At 44.7% G+C, this 22,157-nt stretch overlaps 1 protein-coding gene across 2 annotated transcripts in view; it reads left to right on the forward strand.

Annotated features, from left to right (window-relative positions):
- Nucleotides 1-22,157, forward strand: part of LOC123745355 (transmembrane protein 104) — a 58,381-nt gene that overhangs the window by 17,874 nt on the left and 18,350 nt on the right. Inside the window, exons 3-7 of one of the 2 annotated variants that reach the window (XM_045725845.2) lie at nt 1,503-1,815; nt 5,936-6,056; nt 9,933-10,022; nt 12,900-12,999; nt 19,701-19,800. In XM_045725845.2, the coding sequence (XP_045581801.1) occupies nt 1,503-1,815; nt 5,936-6,056; nt 9,933-10,022; nt 12,900-12,999; nt 19,701-19,800 (724 nt within the window). The remainder of the gene's footprint in view (nt 1-1,502; nt 1,816-5,935; nt 6,057-9,932; nt 10,023-12,899; nt 13,000-19,700; nt 19,801-22,157) is intronic. The other variant, XM_045725852.2, reaches the window with a different exon arrangement.

Genomic DNA, 22,157 nt, shown 5'->3' on the forward strand with positions numbered 1-22,157 from the left:
ATTAAGCCACCCAAGAGGTGGCACGGGCATCAATAGCCCGTAAAATCAATAAGGGTTAGATTAGGGTGGCCTGTAAATCAATAGTCTTGCTGCATGATGTATACCCGAGGATGAGGTGAAAAAATACCTTACATCTTGGCAATCTGTTTGCATAAAGGCTGGGGCAGTATATTGTATGTTCTGTCGTGTTCTGGAACTTGGAAGTGTAATTTGGGGCTAATTGGCTATTTATACACTAAGCAAATCAAGCCATGTATAATGCCTCGTTAGTGTCCAGTCTTCTGTTGTCGCAGTATCCATCAATTATTCTGGTGTTGTGATGATATCTCTGGCGTAGGTCTGGTTATTCATAGATATAGAGACTATATGTTCCTTAATAGGGCCTTGCTGCTTGTGCAGTGTTAGGCTACTTGAAAGGGATGTTGTTGTCTTGCCTATATACTGAATTCGTTGGGGCTGACAGTCCCCAAGTGAAGGTATAGACATCTTTCATTTCTTTGAAGAGGGGGTTTTGTTTTGTGCCAGTAGGGGTCACATTTCTATCATTAATGTTCTTCAGGATCCTCTTCCGTTTTCCAGAGAGGGAAGAGATGTCACATCGCTTCTTGTCAAGGTTGCATTGTTTAGATCTTGTCCTGGTGTAGTGGTGTAGGGCGCTTGCTTGGGAGTACCAAGTGAGCGAGTTGAATCCTTATAACGGCTAATTTCTCCTCATTCCCTCCTTCCTAATCCTTCCTTCTCCCTTTTCCGAGTTTCATTCTCTCTCCTCCTCCCCTTCGCTATAGGACTAGGGGGTCAGGTTTGGCGCGTTGGAGCCAAGGGTGACAGTCTTGGTAAACAGATAATTAATTGCTACTCATAACTAAGATCATCTTCAAGTATGGGTAAACATAAGTGTCACCCGTCTAATATGTTATGGATTCGTCGAGGGCTGGAGGCCTTGGGGGTGTTTATATGTTAGATACCTTGTAGATAAGAGTCCAGACGAGTGTAGGGAGAGAGACTCGAGTCTCTCTAACAAATATTAGAGACAAAACATATTAAATTACTGTAAATTAAAATTTTGCCCCGAGGGGCGAGTTTGTTGGGCAGCGCCACTCATCCTGTGAGTGGACACACCGCCATAGCAGTATGTACAACACTCCCCAATAGGAAGAAAACCCGCTGGGATGTTCATCCTGTCACTTGCACCCAGACATATCTAGGACGTGCTTAACTGTCTGAAATGAAACAAGAAGTTTAACATTTGTCAACCCTTAAGTACTAATTTATCTTGATTGTGCAAAATGGGGAATCTTTTAAGAACAATATCTATATTTGACAAATAATATTTTCCTAACTCAAACAATGTGTGGTTTGGAGCCAAGTTTTGTTAGAATATCGGTTTTGTTAGAATAAATTGTTTTGTATTATAATGAATTATATCTTGGGTGTTATAACTGATTAATTTATGCTTCTTACGTGTTGACAAATACTGTAGTAGACTTGATTATATGTTTCAGCTACATGACGACGACGTGGGTTGTGGAGAGCATGGCGTGTGCCAACGCCATCAACCACTGGCGACGGATGAAGCAGCTCAAGAAGGTGCCTTTTGCCTCCTCTCCAGACCATCATCTTGGTTATCAAAACCATTGCTTACAGCACATTTCCCCACCTCCATCACCACCACCACCAGCAGATACTTTGTTAGAGTCTTTATGCACAACTACCACCATTTCTGCTTCCACCTTCACTGCCACTTGTACCAGCACTGCCTCGCCATGCCTCCAGGATGCTGCTGACAACTCTTTGACTTCGATGACGTCCATCTTGGTATTTTGTGCTTTCTCAGTGCCGTCTCTTTTTTGTGCTTTACTGTGACTTCTAGTCGTTTTCCCTCATTTCTCTCTTGAATGTTTTATTAGAAGCTTGTTATTTGTTTACTGCCATGAACAGTTATTCTTTTAGTTCACAAATGTTTCTGTTAGTTTCTGTTATACAATGGATATATTGCACCAACAATAGTGGTTATCAGGCACTAGTGTTTTCACCACAGTTACTATTAGTTCTGTAGTCCTTTAGTCACAGGGTGGTGATATCAATTTTTAATACTGATCTGAGCAATGGATAAGAACTTAGTAGTAAATACCTTGTTTAGCCAAGTGGATGTTCACAGTGGGATGATACTACCACTTGATATACAATGTGTCCAACACTATGAACTCGTCATCTATGCTACTGGTGCCTTCACCTGTAGAACTCTTACTCACTGGTATTTTGTGTTTTATTTTGTACAATAATATATGTTTTAATAGAAATTCTAAGGTAAATATGGTATGGTGTAATAGTGTGGGAAGGATGATAGTTTAATCACCACCACTGTCATCATCAGTCATTATTACCTCCACCAGTACTGTCACCATTCATTGTCACCACCACCACTGTCATTATTCATTGTCACAAGTACTACCACAATCATCTTTCATGATTTCACCATCCTCATCATTCATTGTCACCACCACATCATCATTATTTATTGTCACAACCATCACCACTGTCATCATTCAAATATTATTACCACCACTGTCATAATCATTCATTGTCACAACCACTTGTCATTATCATTCATTGTCACTACCACTGTCATCATTCATAACTGTAATCTCCCAGTTTTCTACTTTGTAGGTTAGGAATGTGTTCCTTTGGGAGGTATGAAGTTTTGTAGAAGAAAAAGGAGAAAAATATTTAGTGACGCCAGCGTAGATAGAATTCTTTACATACTTGGTAGCACCTGAGGGCGACTAGTATAACTGCACTGCTGTACAGACGATGTAGGTTACAAAGCTACAGTAATGTCTGAGAGAATTTAATAAGGATGTTTAGTGCTGGAGTTATGGGTCCTAATTTTATGTGTCACATTGTTGGAATTCTAGTCCTTGTCTTCACCAACTGACTTTTAAAAGTTCTTTCAGATTTTTTCTATTGGTTATAAATCAGTCGGTGTATGTTACATTACATAGTTAAAGATGCTTTTTACAAGTCCTAAGATCAGGTACCTGATCTCAGGTACAAAAGTTGTTTTTTAAACAAAAAGTTGTTAAACAAAAGTTGTCTTTTTCATTTGTAGACTATACCCCTAACTTGTATACCATGAAAGGTGATGGAGAAGATTGTGAGGGAAAAGGCTCGTAGAGCATCTGGAGGGAAACATCTTTGTAACACACCACACACCACCAGCATGGGTTCAGAGATGGTAAATCGTGCCTCACAGGCCTAATAGCCTATGGCCTATGACCAAGCAACACAAATTAGGCAGGAAAGAGAAGGGTGGGCAGACTGCATTTTCTTGGACTGTCAGAAAGCCTTTGACACAGTACCTCACAAAAGGCTGTTACAAAAGTTGGAGCAGCAGGCAGGAGTAAAAGGTAAGGTGCTCCAGTGGATAAGGGAGTATCTAAGCAATAGGAAACAGCGAGTAACGGTGAGGGGGGAGGCATCAGAGTAGCGAGATGTCACCAGCGGGGTTCCACAGGGCTCTGTACTCGGACCCATCCTGTTTCTAGTATATGTAAATGACCTTCCAGAGGGTATAGACTCATTCCTCTCAATGTATGCTGATAATGCAAAAATTATGAGGAGAATCAAAACAGATGAAGATAGACAGAGACTACAGGACGATCATTCGTCCTGTAGTCTCTGTAGTTACCAAATGGAGAGGAGTTTGTCCATTACTCCTAGACAAACTGGAGGAATGGTCTAGAAAATGGCTGCTAAAGTTCAATTCAGGAAAGTGTAAAGTACAGTAATGAAATTAGGCAAAGGGAGCAGAAGGCTGAACACAAGGTACCATCTGGGAGGTGAAATCCTGCAAGAGTCAAATAGAGAGAAAGATCTGGGGGTTGATATCACACCGAACCTGTCCCCAGAGGCCCACATCAAAAGGATATCATCAGTGGCATATGCTAGAATGGCCAATATAAGAACTGCCTTTAGAAACTTGTGTAAGGAATCGTTCAGGACCCTGTATACCACTTATGTAAGATCAATCCTGGAGTCCATACCTAGTTAAACACAAAACGAAGTTAGAGAAGATTCAGAGGTATGCCACCTGACTGGTCCCGGAACTGAGAAGAATGAGCTACAAGGAAAGGCTAAGGGAGCTGAACCTCACAACCCTGGAAAACAGAAGAGTAAGGGGAGACATGATAACCACCTACAAAATTCTCAGGGGAATTGACAGGGTTATCTTGAGATGATTTCGGGGCTTTTTTTAGTGTCCCCGCGGCCCGGTCCTCGACCAGGCCTCCACCCCCAGGAAGCAGCCCGTGACAGCTGACTAACTCCCAGGTACCTATTTACTGCTAGGTAACAGGGGCATTCAGGGTGAAAGAAACTTTGCCCATTTGTTTCTGCCTCGTGCGGGAATCGAACCCGCGCCACAGAATTACGAGTCCTGCGCGCTATCCACCAGGCTACGAGGCCCCTGACAAAGGCAAACTCTTTAGCACGGGTGGAACATGAACAAGGAGACACAGGTGGAAACTTAGTACCCAGATGAGCCACAGAGACGTTAGAAAGAATTTTTTCAGTGTCAGGGTAGTTAACAAATGGATTGCATTAAGTAGTGTTGTGGTGGAGGCTGACTCCATACACAGTTTCAAATATAGATATGATAGAGCCCAATAGGCTCAGGAATTTGTACACCAGTTGATTGACAGTTGAGAGGCGGGACCAAAGAGCCAAAGCTCAACCCCCGCAAACACAACTAGGTGAGTACTGATTAACATTAGCATAGACCATTTGTTTGCACTTGACATGTTCTTTGTATTTAGTTGCATAGCCTTATATGCTGCAGGAAATCTGGGTATAATGGCCAAAATAGCATGCAAGGAAGATGACGAGGAAAAGCCAAGTGAGGAAGGGTGGGGGTATAGAGGCGAGGAAGGGTGGGGGTTTAGAGACATGAAAAGTGTAGAGGCAGGAGAGACCAGAGAGGAGAGGGGGGGAGGAGATGGTGGAAGGCAATACAAATGATAAGTTGCCTTACTGGAGGAGAAGGGGGGGGGGGGGGTAGAGGGTTGGGGAGGGTGAAAGGATGTTTGGCAACTTGTGACTCCTTGATACTAATGCTGCCTGCTGCAAAGCTCTCTTGGTCTTCACACAAAATATCACTAATAAAACCTCAAGAACACTTCCTGTACTGTTGATACCATATTTACAGTGAACACCAGACATTAACACTCAACAAATATTTAGAATAGGTCATGAGTAAATGAGTAAGTACCATTGCCAGCCACAGCAACCCCTCCCCCTCCCCCCTCTTTTATTCCCTTCTCCTCTCACCTTCCCCCCCCCCCCTCCACCCTTCACTGTCTTCCCTCCTCCCCCCCCCCCTTTCCCTTTAGGCTCCTTCTCATTTTCCTCTTCCAAACCTGAAAATACAGTACTAAGTACTTCTAATGGGATAAGCTGTACCTGTATTCAAGCAAATAATGCCTTGTTGCTTTGGCTGTAAATATAATTTTGAACCAATTAGATGGATTGTAGCTACAGTCATCTTATTAGCAACTATGGGGTGCCCTTTTTTGAATGTATATTTGCACATCCCTCTGCAAGGTTGTTCAAACTGAATACTGTAGTGATGCCACATTTTCCTTGGCAGGGCAATATTTTCTGTGCACCTTCTTATGTTAAGACAAAAGACATTATCTGCCATAAGGTTACCACCATAAAGGAGTCAACGTTAAGGCAAAGGTTCTTGACAAATTTTTAATTTTTATCTTGTGTTCCTGTTAATTTTTGAAATTTTCCTTTTGCACACTTAATGGTTTTACTGTAATTAGAACTGTACAAATGTCTTATATTATATAATAAAGTACTGTATGGTTATGACTGTTTTCACAGTGGTTATAAAAATTGGAAGGTGAGATAATTAAGTTGAGAATGTTTGCAGCGGGGTCAAGTGGCAGATGAGCTGGTGAACAGAACGTTAGAAAATGCTGAAGCTGACTTACGATCTACTGACACGTCAGAGGACCAAGATGACCACGAAGAGGAATCACCACTGATAACAGGTGAGGGAAACCTTTTCCTTTTGACCTCCCTTACTACACAACCAGGGATGTTCTTGCCATTTATCCTTAAACTCTGAGACACAGTCAGGGATCTTTTCAATTACCTTGTAAGATTTAAAACTCCTGAGGGTACTCAGGGCTCAAATCTGCTTCTTCAGGCCTCCAATAAACAGATTCCATCTTGGAAAACAAATTGTAGGCATCTGTACTGGGTGTGAGGAGCTAAGTACAGTACTAAAGAGAGTAACCATGAGTAACACATGCAGCACCAGTTAAAAACAGTCCAGCGTGTGCCCACAGCGTCACTTACGATGATGTAATAAATAAGTAACTTCATTTATATATTGATGATAGTGACATAGTTTAAATTGTTGTCAGGGTATTCTATGTGCAAGATTTGGATATCAGTTTGCCCAATGCTGGTGATGATGTTCACAGCTCGAGAAAGACATCAAAAGCACATAGCAATGGGTTGATGTGTATGTGCATCACAAAATGGGATTGCATGTTTCTTTAGAAAATTAACATGTGAAAAATGATTCATATTTATGGTTTAGTGACCAGGATTCTGATAAGAGTAGCATTGTGGCTAGAGTTAGTGATGTGCGTAGTATATCAGGCAGAACTTTGGTTTGTCATATGCAAAGTTCCTGTCTGCCACCACCAGGGAAATTACCCAGAAAGTCAGCAAACCAAAACTGACCACTGCTGGTTATAAGATAGACCACAGCTTCAAAAACTTTCAAAAGAACTCTCAAGAATGTAAGCAAACGATTTAAAATTCGTGAACCTAGTGCCATCTTTATGATGATCAGGTGACCTGATACAAGATACCGTTATCTTGTATTGTGCAGCATCGGAGGAACTGTTGCAGCTTGTTTTCAGGGTTTGTACTACCTTGGGTCTGTTTTGCAGGCTGTCTCGTGCATTGTTTCACTTCCAGCCTGCTCATGTGCTGCCTGCACCTGCTTGGTCTCGCGACAGTGTTTTTTTCCTTTTCTGGTCTGGTCGTTTTCGTCTGGTCGTTTTACGGTGTCCTATTTGGTCAGGGATTGTTTTTTAATGCATTGTTCATGGTTTCTTTTGCCTCCAGTTGTCGGGTGGGCGAGCTTCATCTTTCCTCCGGCATCAGGGCTTTTGTTCTTTTGGCTGTGATGGGTGGTTTGTTCATTTGCAGCGAGAAAAGGCACCTTCTTTTCTGGCAAAGAATGAGTTGGTTGGCTTCCGAAGGGGTCCATTGGTTATTGATGCTTGGTTCATTTGGCCATAGTTGCATCATGTGTTGTGGCTGGTGGCGGCTCTTTGTTGTTACCTTCATGCACTCCATGAGTAGTGAGCTTCAGGGAGCCACAAGTAGCTCCCCTCAGAAAACCAGCATTGCATGTGATGAAAGGCCAATTTCTAGGTGAGCTCCTGTGGTTCCCCGACACCTGACACCCCCCTAGAGCATTGGGGGGTACTGTATTTGCATCATCTAGAGCCAAGGGTGGACAAGCCTGCTGACCTCGGGCTCCACTCCTCCTACCCCAAACAAGGAGAAGGTGGAGTGAACAAGTTCGTGCTAGTTTTTGTGAATTACCTGTAGTCGATCATTTGACCATTGTCATTCTGCCTTTTTGGTTTCAGTTTCTTGTGGATAAACAGTTTTATCATGTGAAACATTGTGGTGATTACCTAAGGGAAGCTAATGAGGGAAGGTGTCCAGAAATAAAGCATTGAGTGCAGTGAAATGCACCTTTATGTGATAATCTTAGTACAGTAGTGTCCTGTTCTTGCTCTCCTCTTACTTGCCCATGGCAGTTTGTTATTCACACCACCTGGTGGTGTGGAGAAGGGGATGGGGGGGTGGCATTGCTTTGGTGGTTCAGTGTATCTAAAAAACATGCCTTAGCATTGAGTTGATCTCTGATTCCAATGTCATGAACCTTATAGAAGGGACAAGATTCTGGGCCTTGTTCCTGGTAGGCAGATAAAAGTCTTGTGTAACTAGAATTGTATAATCTAACCAATAATGGGCTGCCCATCCAAATAAAGAAGGAAATGGGGTAGTGATGATGGTGGTTTTATACAGTACAAAGGAACCTCGGTCAACAAATTTAATCCGTTCCGGCACTGAGCTCGTCATGTGAAACGCTCGTTTTGCGAAACAAAATTCCCCATTTCAAATAATGGATATTCATTTCTTCTCAGGTTTCATGCTGTAATATTATTCAAAAGTGTGTAATTTATGGAATTTATATAGTTCAATATGTGGAACATCGCTATGCTCAAAATTATGGGGCTCATGTATGTGACATGTATATTATATTCTATGATCAATCAAACAGTGTTTTTGCTGTTACAGAGTATTACACTATATACACATATTGTATATGCTTATCTACGTATGTGTTCACCATAACGAACCACTACGTTCGTATGGTGAGCCCAAAAAACAAGAGTGGGCTGCCACACCCAGCCAGCCCTCCCTCACTCCTTCAACACCAAACTCGCCAACGTTACTCCTCCCACAATATTGTTTGTGGTGTTATCACACTATACACACACACATTATATATAAGTATCTACATGTTTTATTCACCATAACTACACTAATAAGCTGGTAGTGTCCAAACAGAATAGTGGCCACTGGATGACAAGTCACACAGCAGATGACAGCCTCACTCACTCCCTCACCTAAATGGCTCCTCCCAACATAAGCCTTTAGCTGTTATTACACTCTGTACACATGTTATATATAAGTATCTACATTTGTGTTCACCATAGCAAACCACTAAGCTGGTATGATGATTCCAGACAATCATGCTGCCACACACCAGCCAACAGCCGACGCCACCTCTCCCTCCCTCCCTCCCTCACCAACAGTACTCCTCCCACCGCTAATTCACATCGCTAATTTTCACCACAATCCTGCTATTATCAGAATCATGGCCACTAAATCATGTAAATGAATAATTTTTCACATGTTTATTTTGTAAAGGAACATGAGAAATTGTTTGAAGAATTTTAGATGGACGAAATAATGGCAGTGCTGTAGCTAGCGCTGTGAACATCTTGAACAGCATTTATTCACTGATATCTGAATATTGTACACAGTCTTTATCACAGTCAGGTTCATCTGTAATACTATCATGGCTAAATAATACCAGATACATATATATTTGGAAAATTTTAGGCGATGCTGTGGTCAGCTGCAAAAGCTGAGCTGAGCAGCTGAGCAACAATGATGTTAGCTCATGCTGCGTGTGCCAGCCTTGGTTGCTCACTCAGTACTAAGGCCTTCACACTCGGGAATGTTGCCCACGATTTTTTTTTATATGGCGTCTGTTTAGGAGAGCCCTGAGGAAGCTGATGTGAACTCCATGTATCCCCAGGAGTTTTGAATGATACGCTATACCTATAAGATCCCCAAGGTGCGTTACGCACCCCCCGTCGAGAGTCTCATGGCGCATTACGCAGTGCAGTGGTTAAGACTGTACTGCCGGGTCCCTGCAGTACAGTCTGGTTCGTTCTCGACTCACAATTGAGAATCCCGGGTTCGAATCCCGGGTGGGACAAAAATGGTTAGGTACATTTCTATCACCTAATGCATCTGTTCACCTAGCTGTAAGTAGGTACTCAGGAGTTAGTCCACTTGTTGTAGGGTTGGATCCTGAGTAGGGGCAGTAATTCGACCTTGGAAGGGGACCTCGATCAAAGCCTAACTTGTATGAATACACTCTGGCTGCCTGTCCCTCCAATACAATGAATTAATGTATTATTATTATGAATTATTATTATTTCCTAACATTTTGTGTGTGGGTTGGGTTATTTGTTTTCAGTCATGTTATTGTGACTTATTCTCTGCATTAGATTAGTAATTTTAATTTTTTTCAGAGGGAGTAATAGAAAGAACAGTTGGTGAATACTATGCCATTCAGGAGCAGATTGAGATGGGACAGATGGCAGAACTATTTTATCCTAAAGGTAAGAAAGTTAATTAATCAAAATTTCAAGTCTTTTTTTTTTTCCTTCTTGAGTATGTCAATTGGTTATTTCCTTGAGCTGAATACCAGAAGTAGATCCAAAAATGAAACACCAATGTGCAGACTCCAGTAAGGGCAGGCTGAACCAGGCAAACGACTCACCTACCTCGAAGGAATTACCCATGATAGCAGAGCATAAACCACAAAAGTGAGGCTAATGTTATATGGGGGAAAAGGGCAAAGACAGAACAAGAACCACTAATCCCCAACCAACTGCTAAAATGCTGAACCAGACTGACGTTCTGTGGGGAAGCGGCTGAAAAGCGACTGGGAAAAAAAAAGACTGTTGCCAACAAGACTTATCAATAACCACAATGCCTGTACCAAAACCATAACAAACCAGTCTCTGTTAACCGTGAAGAAGTGTCTTGATATGTCCCGGAAGCTACCCAGCTTTTTGCTAGAGCACCGATCTAATGACACTAGTGTTCTGTATGTGGCAGAAAGAGGCATAATTTTGTTAAGTGTTTGGATTCCTGTGTGAGTGGCCTTGACTCAGTGCTACAGCTGAAACTTACCGACTAGTGATTTAAAGTACTGTACATTGAAAATAATATAATACAGCATAATTAGTCTCTACAGCCTGGCTTAGTGAGTGAAGTAATAGATTAGACTAATCAATAACCGAAAAAAGTTGGAAAACGACTGATAATGGTGACCAAGTTTTTGAAGAGGAATCTAACAATAGCCAGTGTGGTGTTCCTGTAGGCACCAGGCACCAGGCACCACTATATCAGAGGTTAATGACCAAGAGGCACCATTCAGCTTAGGCAAACACCCTTTTAATTTTGACTGCTTAACTTGCAATAACCTTGGTAAAGACCTACTTGTGGAACCCACCAATGCCATTGGGAATAGATGAGAGAAATGAGAACAGACGTAAAGATACTGATGACATAATAAAAGAACTTCAGGAGGGATTCTGAAGGCAATGACAAAACAGATTTTCTCAATGACAACAAAACAACAACCAGTAAATAGCAGTTGGAGGGTAATCAAACACTCAGGAACACTGTGAATTCAGGTAGAGTTAAAGATTGGGATTTAGAAGCTCTGAAGAGATATTTAATAACTTTGTATAAAAAAAGTAAAAAAAACTCTTTATAAGAAACCTTGCAAAGGAAGAGAGTAAGAATGTTAAGCAAATCATTAAAGTAATGTAGTCTCAGGCAAATCTTGTACACATAACCATTGCAAATCTTGAGCACAGGAGGAGGATACTCAATAGTGCACCTAAACTAAAAGATCTGTAAGGGACTAACAAAGTTTACATCTTTCCAGACCTCACAGTAAAACAGCAGTAAAAGACATTTAAGAGGCAAATTAAAGGAGTTTAGAAACATGGACCAGCACAAAGATTCAAAGCTAAAAATGAGGCGAGGGCAGGTGATCATAACAGTGGATGGGAGAGAAGACATCACACATTTGCTAGTTTCCTTCTATTTCAGTCTTCCATTGAACCTCCTATAAATAATCCTTAACCTTTCTGTAGGTCTATCTTCTGTATTCTCTCTCTTGCTTATTGTCATCTTTCCAACTGTCTCTTTTAGTTTTACAATGTAACCAAACAGTAATACAGTGATCTGTATTGGCAAAATATGTGCCAAAGTGCCAAAATATGGCACCTCATATTTTAAGTTCTCTATGTCTTCTTCATTTTCTTATATTAAACCTGGTCATAAACACCAGGTTTAATATAACTGGTAGATCAACACCTCTTTCTCTTGTCAGCTCCTTGATTTGCTGCCTTAAGAAGTGTTTGTCTGTAGAATCCACAAATCCTGTTCTTGATGTTTCATTTGAGGTTACTGTGTTTGACCAGTCTGTTTCCCTGTGGTTAAAATCACCAAATATTAGGATCTTTGCTCTGGCTCTGACTCTCCTTGCCACTGTGGCTGCCTTTTCTACTATCTATAGGCATGTTTCATTGCATTTATCATATTCTGCCCTTGACCTTTCTGTTGTTAATGGAGGGTTGTAAATAACACCTACCACTACCTTCATGGTCCTCAGTGTTATCATGCCTAGTATAAAATTGTGCTGATTGATTACCTTTCGAATCTTTATTCTTCTCTAAGCTCCAGTCTTGTTATCCTGTTGGAAATATTGCATTTTCTGTTACATTATTATTTGTCTCTGTAACTGCATTGCTATGAGTATGCAGTTCTGCCATCCATTCTTGCAATTATTCCCCATTATTTGTAATGCCATATGTGTCCCAAATTTGTATACTGTACTACTCACTTAGTTATTTTTTTTTATTAACTGGTGCAGGTACCTGATTTTGGACAATTTTACACAAAGAATGTATTTAAAACTAATAGTTGGAACAGAGACTGTAATTGTTTAATTTGTCCAAATACCATAGACATTATATTTAAGTATAACATACAATATAAAATGAACAAATCCACAAGGGCTGTGATGAGGGTTCGAACTTACGCCTGGGATTTCGAACCCTCATCATGGCCCTTGTGGATTTGTTCATTTGATGCATCACGCTATTGTGATTTCTGTGTGTATTGAAGTGAGGGCGAAGAGGTAGAACAGCTTGTTGGCAGAGCCCGAGTGCATGGGGGAATTGTGTAAAAACCCTGGTTTGTGTTTTGAAGAGGCTGCAGGATCCGTGTGAAGTCAGTGGAATTCCCAGTTGCAATTCTTTTAACCATGTTGTGGCCTAGTCGACTCGGGCAGCGTTTGGAATCATCCCGAGTGTAAGTTCGAGCCCTCATCACGGCCCTTGTGGATTTGTTCATTTGATGCATCACGCTATTGTGATTTCTGTGTGTATACAATATAAAAATTTCTTTCTTTCCAGTTTGGGACAAGGTGTTTTATGTTGTGCTTTGCATATATCTATATGGAGATCTGGCTATTTATGTGGCTGCTGTGGCAAAGTCACTGAGAGACAGTATATGGTAAGTGTTACAGTTTAATTATTAAACAAAAATTTATAAAGTATTTTTATGAATTCATAAATCTGCAATCACTGCCATTCGGAAAATCAGCTAATGCATTCCTTCTCAGTACTTTATTTCTGGGGGAAGTCCCGCCGGCTCCCTGAAGCTATCTTGTAACTGATCAGTGCCATACTATCAGGAGCCATCAGTTGCAGAGTTCTTATTGGCCTAACAGGAACCAGGAGCCAGAACCTGGTCCACTTAGAGAGGCGCTGGGAGCGATGGCGTGTGAAAACTTTGCATTTAAAGTTTGATCATTCTTGCCACCATCAGGAAAGCAGCCAGAAAGGTAGGCAAACCAAAACCCTGTGCAGTCCCTGTGGCACAGTGGTAACACTCCCTCTCCACAGAGAGTAATCACACTTAACATGATGTGTCAATGAGAAAATCGGTAGGAGCCATCTTCTTGAGGTTACTGTATCTTGAGATGATTTCGGGGCTTAGTGTTCCCACGGCCCAGTCCTTGACCGGGCCTCCTTTTTGTTACACACTCCCAGGAAGCAGCCTGTAGTAGCTGTCTGACTCCCAGGTACCTATTTACTTTTAGGTGAACAGGAGCATCATGGTGAAAGAAATCCCTGCCCATTTATTTCTGCCTCCATCAGGGATCGAACCCAGAACCTTAAGACTACGAATTCCGAGCGCTATCCACTCAGCTGTCAGACCCCATGAGGGGGATTCGAACTTGTGCTCTGGATATTCCCAATCATTGCATGGAAACTCCGACTTGGCCTCAGTTGAATTCCTAGATGATTCAGTTCAATACCAGGTTGTATTGTTTTTCACCATGTCATGGTGTAGAAGTCTAATGCATGTGCTTAGGAGTACCTAGAGCAAAGGTTCGAATCCTTCTCATGGCTCCTACTGATTTTCTCATTGATACATCATATTAATGTGATTTCTTTGTGCACAGTATGTTATATTAGCAGTAGCATTATACAGTTGTGGTGACATTATAAAATACTGTAACAGTAGTGTTATACAATAAGTCATAGTAGCAGTAGCATTATACAGTAGCAGTGACATTTTACAGTAGCCGTGGGTTGAGCAGCACTTGAGGGTATCTGTGACTACATGTATTACTAGGATGTTGAGTGTAGGTGGATGTGCCGTCCCTAACTGTGGCCCGGTGCAGGAAGGTTGAAATTGTTACACTGGCCTTGGTGTTGTGAGTGTAGATAGATGTACCTTGCCTATCTATGACTTGTTGTTGGCAGGTTGATTGAATTACACTGGCCCTGATGTTATGTGAGTGTTGATGGATGTACCTTAAATAACTATGCTGGAAGATGGAGACAGTTACACTGCCCCTGGTGTTACTCTACTGTTTCCCATGGGTGGCACTGGATATAGCCATATACGCTTTGGAGCCAGAAGTAGTTGGGGAGGAAGAGAGGAAAGTGCAAACTACACCCAGAGATGAAAGAAGAGAGGGTGCAAAGAGAATGAAGGGAAAACACCAACACTTCTAATTCCAAGTTCTTAATACCAATGGGGCAGTCCCCTGGGGCTTCCAACCGGGTACACAAACCCAGATTGCTGCAACATGACAGGAGCAACCACCACATGACTCAGAATCAAAGGTGTCACAAACTTAGCAGGCAGCAAGCGGTGGCAGAACGACTGAACATTGCCACATGGCATGCATGATGAGCAACCTTCAAATTTGCACAAAGTGAAAGTGGGTTTGGTGGATATACCATTAGGACCACCGAACCCACAGGGGATGTCCAGGGCCTAGAGGGAATGCAACCCTATAAGAATCCCATGCACTGGTACGCTACGGCAGACCTATAGAATCTTTTAGGCTCTCTTTTTATCAGAACAAAATACAAAGATAATAGTAAACCAACACAGCCAGACTTGTGCTCCTGTGAAGACTGACATCGGCCTGCTGAATGCAGCTCGCGAACCACAGTGCACCTCGCCAGTCAAAATCACACCAACCTGAGATAAAGCAAAGTCAAAGACCACCGACTCCCCCAGGGCGAGGGCCAACACAAGCGAGGAGGACCTCCAAAGGGGTGATACCATACACTCCCAGGAAGATAAACCTGGCAGTGCAAGAGCAGCACAAAGGAGTGCCCAAAGAAGATTCCCCTGAGCACATACAGCACCAATTGCTCTTAACTTTGTTTCACATTGCACCAAAGTACACAAGAATAGCCACAAAGGCAAAACATCACTTGGCTGAAAAATGGACACTGGAGCCAGAGCAACAATGAGGGCACCTCACACTTGCTTCCATCAGAATAGAACTGATAGTGGTGCTTCCGGCTGACCCCGAGCTGCCTCCCTCCTTCCCACAAACAAGGGTGAGGTAGGGTGAATGAGCTCTCGCTATTTTAGTGAATTTTCGATCATTTGTTTACATTGTTGGGGGAGTTCTTTTTTGGCAGTTCTTGAGGCTGCAGTTGTACTTATAACCAGTAGTGGTCTGTTTTGTTTCTGACTTTCCAGGTGCTTTCCTTTTGATGGGTAGATACGAATAAATTCATAGTAATTTTACCATATGGGTCACTGCTTCCTGCACCTCTTTTGAAGGGGCCAGGTTCTGATTTGTGGCCCCAGTAGGCCAATAGAACACTGCAACTAATGGCACCTAATAGTATGACACTATCAGATTTCATAGCTTCAGGGAGCCAGTGGGGCTCACCACGAAATTGCTGTTCTATTACATTCAATGCTGTTTTCTGTGGGGGAGCCCCATTGGCTCCCTGGAGCTATTAGACTGATATTAGCTAATATTAGTACGGGGCTTCAGTCATATGGAGTTGTCATGCCTACCGGGGACCACTAGCCAGAACATGGATCCCTCAGAGAGGTGCAGAGAGCAATGGCCTCCGAAACTTATGTATGAAAGTATTCATGTCTGCCATCGACCAGGGTTGAGCACCCAGAAATGTAGGCGATTCAAATCAGACCCCTCCTGGTAGAAAAATTGTCACCTGAGACTGAACAGAGCAACATGTCATCACATCGCGTGCCGCTTGCTCCCCCGGGAGGAGGAGAGGGAGTTTCAGCCCACCGAGCTGGCAGCCGGACTGTCACTTTGTCGGCTGAAGTTAAATTGGGTGGAAATCTGTTCTGGTCTCAGTTGCCTGATTGGCTTCACCCTGCTGGTGTTCCTGCTGTGTGTTGGAGGTGGCCAGAAGTTCGTACCAAGGGCTGCGTGTGCTTAGGGCTCCCTTCCCTAAATGCCCTGTGAGTACACCGCTTGGGGGTTCAGAGTTATCTTTTTTTGGGTCCTTTGGGTCCTCATTCCCATAGAGGTAGCGCCTACTTGGCTTTCTGCCTCGCCTTTGGGATCATCTTAGGTCTCAGTACTTTCGTTTGGCCCTGGTTGGGGTGCACTGTGCTGCCTACCTTGCAAAATTGCAGCAGCCGTGTCTCTTTCTGGTCCCCTGAATTGGGGTGCTTTCTCAGGGTTCTATTTCTTACTTTTAGTTTTTTTTTTGCCCATTGGCAGGCTGCCAGGGTTCCTATTAGGTGATACCTAGGTTCAGTAGGGCAGTCGTTTTCTGGGCCTCCGAGGTTGCTCACCTCACAGGGGCCAGTTTGCCCGGATACATACAGGGTTACAACCGGCTTTGGCGGCTCTAGTGCCTGGGCTTCCCATAAGGTTACATTTCCCTGCGGGCCCTGGAAAACCCCCATCGGAGCTTAGTTGACATATGGATGTGTCCTCTGAGCCCCTTCTCGCCTTGTATGAGTTTGAGGGTTGTTACCCTTGTCTCAGGGTGGCGATCACATGTTTTGCATCTGTCATGCTGCTTGTTGGGTCAACAACACCTTTGACCTGGACTCCAATTTACCCATTCGCTATGGCTGAGGTTAAGGGGTCAAGTGGCTCGCGCGTTGCATGCTAGGTTTAGGTTGCTGCAGCGTGCTCGGTTGGTCACCAGCTCAAATGCCCCGTGGCTGCCCTGTTTTGGTTTTAGGGACCTGTACTTGGGGAAGTTGGTCGGTTCGACTTTGGTTCAGTTCACTCCCCTTCATCCTCCCCTTGTTGGTGTGGTTCACCGTTTTCCCCTCCCCCCTCTCCCCTCGCTTCTGGTTCCCAAATGTCTGAGGGTTTCGGTGTCGGGCAGGGTTTAGCTGGGGATGAGACTCTGGTGGCTTCGTGGGTTACCCCATGGAGGCGGGGACGGAGGCATTTGAGCAGGTTCCTCCCACCGAGGCTTCTGGGTCCTTCCAACAGGTCCCTTTCTTGGATGCCTTTCCCTTGGACTTCCTTTTTGGTTCTTTCGGGGGCCGTCCTTTCCACTGCTCCCCCGATCACTGAGTTCGTCCCCCGGGGGTCTTGGGTCGGCTGCTGCATCGCCGGTTTTCTCTTCAGGCTTTTCGGGGATCGGTGCCTTGGCACCTTCCGGAGCCCTGCCTCAGTGTGTTCACGGATACCTCTTCTCTTGGCTGGGGCATTGTGACCAGTGTTCACCAGGCTGGCCAAGGGGCCGGCCAGTCCATCTGTCGAGCTCACAGTACAATGCTGGAGTTTGCGGCAGTGTTGCGACACTCCCCATATCAGGGGGCGTGTCCAACGTCATGGCAGATGGCCTGTCACCTGGACTTCTTCGTGTCGGCGTTGTCGAGGCATCTCCCCGTGTATGTGGTGCCCTTCCCTGAATGCGAGGTCTTCACCGTAGATGCTTTTCGGCAGGACTGGTCAAGGTGGGGTTACCTGTACCTTTTTCCCCCCAGTTCAGCTGTTGCTTCGGGTTCTGGTTCAGCTCAAGTCCAACCGGGGAAGCCTTCTGGCCCCATGGTGGCCAGCCCAGCTTTGGTTTCAGACACTGCTTGCTCGGCGTCCAAACCCGGTGCATTTTCTGCGGCTCAGCCTCTTTCAGTAGATTGGGCCAGTGACATACCTTGCTGGTTTGCTTTACTCGTGCTCGCTTCACATCTGGAGTGTCTGACGTGAGTGTATCACATCTATATGGTGACCAGGTGGCTTCTCTAATGGTGTCCCACCTGTGGTCTTCTTCTCGGTGACAGTATGAAGTCTCTTGGCGGTCTTTTTGCCATTTCCTTTCACTGCATAGGTTATCCTTGGTCTCGGATCGCGTTATGTTGACTTTTCTTTCTTGGCTCTTTCAGGACAGGCATCTTATGCCGAATATTATCGCTTCATATGGTGCAGTGCTGGTGGAGCCGCTCCAGCTCGGGGTGGATGTCACCTCGGCTTCATTTTGCAAGCTTTCTCGTGCCTATTTCCACTTCTAGCCTGCTCATGCACCACCTCAGCTGTCCTGGTCATTGGACCAGGTGCTCTCCTTTCTCTCTTCTCCTCAGTTTGTGGGGCCTCTTTGGTTCAAGACCGTTTCCAGAAAGCTTAGTTCTTGTTAGCTTTGGCTTCTGGGGGTTGGATCAGGGAGCTTCAAGCTCTCCTCCGGTGCAGAGGCTTTTGCTCTTTTGATTCGGGTGGACATTTTGTTTGTTTGCAACCGTCTCCTCCTTTTCTGGTGAAGAATGAGCCGGCGGGCTTCCAGAGGGGTCCGTGGGTTATTGATGCTTGGGTGGTCAGGCCAAGGGTGCATCATGTTTTGTGTCTGATTGCGACTTTACACTGTTACCTGCGCACCTTGGCTTCTGTGTTCGGGGACGCGCTTTAGGTTGACCCGTTTTCTCTTGTTCCCTGTTCCAGGGCTTGGGTCTCTCAGGTCGTTTGCAGGGTTATTAAGTCTAGCCAGACTGCGGTCTACCCTCGTGCCTAGTATGTTCATGATGTTCGTAAGTTTGCAGCTTTGGCTGCTGTGTTTGGCAGTATGTCTTGGGTGTATGGTTTGTATGGTTTTGGAGATAGAACAGGGTCCTGGGTGCCCGATATCTTGTTAATGTGCAGGGCCCTCAGCGGTCTTGTGTCGCCTTGGGTCAGCGGTTGCAGCCAGTTGTCGTGTCTTCATTATAAGTGGTGCGGTGCAGCCGCCTCACAGGCATGTCCCTCTTTTTCTGCTCTTTAGGTAGTTAGCTCCAGGGAGCTGACAGGTCTTCCCCACAGAAAACCAGCTTTGAATGTAATGAAATGCCATTTTCTGGGTAGAGCCCAGGACACTCCCTGGCACCCTTCCTTTCCCCTGTTAGCGGGCTTTGTTGCTGTTTTCAGCCTCCAAAATGACAGTCCGGGTGTCGGCTCTGTGGGATGAAACCCTCTCTTCCCCACCTGGGAGGAGGGGGGGTCTGCACGAATGAGTGGCACGCAGTGTGATGTCGCATTGCTTGTTAGCTTGTTTTTCTTTTGGGGGAGTTTCTAACCTCTGTTCGCTTTCAGATTGCAATTTTTCTACCAGGAGGGGTCTGTTTTGAAGCACCTGCCTTCCTGGGTGCTCAACCCCGGTCGATGGCAGACATGAATACTTTCATACATAAGTTTCATAGGTAGCATAGCTACCAGCATAGTTTCATAGCATAGTTTCATAGCTCCCTGCATCTCTGAGGGGACCATGTTCTGGCTAGTGGTCCTCGGTAGGCATGACAACTTCATATGACTGAAGCCCCGTACTAATATTAGATAAAATCAGTCCAATAGCTCCAGGAAGCCTCCGAGGTTCTACCCAAAAATGGCATTTCATTACATTCATCGCTGACTTTTTGGCAACGTAGATATAAAAAACTAAATTATTCTCTATTAATATTTATCTTTTACAATTAATTTTTTCCAGTAACTATGTACCTGAGAATTGCACAATGGAACTCATGGATGCAGATCCATGTTTCAGGGACTCGGATCTAACAAGATTAGATTTATACAGAATATGTACAGTAAGTTGTTTTTGTTTTTATAATAATAGTTCATATGCTGTACAGTTTAGACACACCTGTACAAGGAGTTATAAAGCTGGGAGTTTTTAAGTAATGTAAAAATTAGGATAATTTTTCTGCTTGGTGATCAGTGAATGGCTTATGCTAATTTGCATGCCAATGCAAGTTGTTAATACAAACAATATAATTACAATAGTGTAAGAGCTGACTATTTCAGACAATGGTAACCACAATCTTTTGTAATCCAGCCAAAATCAAGTCTTGAGTTCTTGATTTCTTAATTTAAAAAAAAATCTGAATTACTGGGCTTTTTGGTTGGATTACTGAATGACATGTGATGACTTTTGTTTATAATGAATTACACAAATTACATAAAACAATAAACTTAATAAACTTCTAATACTTTAATAAACTCCTAATACTTTAAAACTCCTAAAGTATTAGTTTTTCTGTGGGGAGCCCCCTTCAGCTCCCTGGAGCTATAGGACTGATATTCACTATATTAGTCTGAGGCTTCAGTCAGTGGAATCCTGTCTATCAGGGACCAGAGCCGGAACCTGGCCCCCTCAGAGAGGCACAGGGAGCAATGGCTTAAGGAGACCCCCCTTGTATTTCCGGGTATTCCTTGTCTGCCATTGTCCGGGGCTAGGCACCCAGAAAGGTAGGCATCTCAAAACAAACCCCACATGTTAGAAATTATAAGAACCCAAGACCGAACAGAGAAATAGAACTCCCCCAAAAAATAAAGGAAACCAGCAAACGTGAAATTGGCATTCACCGCCACCGTACAGCCTGTCTGCGTACCCCCCGGGAGGGGTAGGGGAAAGCCCCAGACCCACACACCGACCCCTCATACCTTAGTTCATTGACTGAAGCCCATCTGGGGCGGATGTCAACTCTGGCCTCAGAATTTGCTGCATTTTGTGCCCTTGTGGTTCCTGCTGTTTATGACGCGTTGGCCAGGAGTAATATACTGTAACATATGAGGGCTGCATGTGCTTAGGGCTGCCTTCCCTAAGTGCCCTGTGAGTATTACCCGTGGGTTCTAAGGTTACCTTCCCTGGTGCTCTCGGGCTTCATCTCTGTAGTTTCCTGCTGCTCGGCAGTTGCCCCCGCTCTTGGGGCCAACTGGGGTTTAGTGGCCTTTGTTTGGCCATGGGTAGTAGGAAGTGGTGTGTAAGTGGTGGTGAAGTGGCGGCTGTGTTCCCTGTTCCTCCTGTTGTGGTTGGGCTTTTGTGGGGTTTTTCTTTTCTTTTTTGTTTTTGCTTGGAGGAGGTCTGTCGGGTTTGACTATTAGTCCTCCTAAAGGTATTTTGGTGGCCTCCTCTAGGGCCCCCATGCTTGTTCACTTTTCAGGGGGTCCAGTTATAGCCCTATTCCTGGGGGGTCTTCCCAGAGGGGTCGTGCTGGGGCTCAAGGTTCCTCTCGTCATGGTAGGCTGGCGGTGCCAGTTTCGGGGTCGGCGCCGCCTTTGATCCCTTCTTCGTCTGGTCCGTGTGGTGTCGCTCTGTGCATCTGTCGGGTTCACGTAAGGGACGTCGGCCCTTTCACGGTTCACCCTGTTGATGGGGCGATGTGGAGGGGAGGCTCGCACTGTTTGCTCACGCCTAGTCTCACGACTTGTGGGCTTTTAGGGTGGTTTCCGATGGCCTGCGGTGGTGTTGGGTGGCCCTCCTCCTTCAAGGGGTTCTTGGCTGGTAGGGCAGGCCTCTTTTTTTTTTTTCTGCGCTTTGTCGGGTCATCTTGAAGTGGGTATGCTTGAGTGTGGTCTAAACGACGACGTCCCTCAGGTGGACTTCCCAGTCCCGAAATGGGACTGTGCGGACCTGCGGTTCATTCTGGACTTGTCCTGTCTGAACCCCTGGGTCTCTAGTCCCTTCTTTCGGGTGACTACTCTGTCCCAGGTCTGGTTTCTTTCAAAGCCATGAGGCACTTGGATGGTGTCCCTGGACCTCCAAATTGCGTATTGGCACGTCCCAATTCATCCGGAGTTCAGGGACTGGCTCGGTTTTTTGTGGGGCATCTCGGTTACCGCTTTTGTTGCCTTCCATTCTGCTGAACCTGGCACCTCGCATGTTCACACACGCGAAGGTGCCAGGTTCACAGTTTGTGTAGGAGCCTAAACTTTGCCATGATGGTCTACCCGTCGGGTCGGGTTTGGCTTCGCCGGCTATTTTGGTTTCTTTGAGGGCCGTCGCTGTTGCCTCTTTCGCAATCTCTGGGTTCGGCCTCCGAGAGCCTTGCGTCAGTTGCTGCGTCGTCGGATTCCTCTTCGGGTTTTTTGGGGTTCAGTGTCTTGGCGTCTACCCGAGCCCTCGCTCGATGTGTTCACAGATGTGTCGTCTCTTGGCTGGGGC

Source organism: Procambarus clarkii, chromosome 10 (genome assembly GCF_040958095.1).
Source record: "Procambarus clarkii isolate CNS0578487 chromosome 10, FALCON_Pclarkii_2.0, whole genome shotgun sequence".
Classification (NCBI taxonomy): Eukaryota; Metazoa; Arthropoda; class Malacostraca; order Decapoda; family Cambaridae; genus Procambarus; species Procambarus clarkii.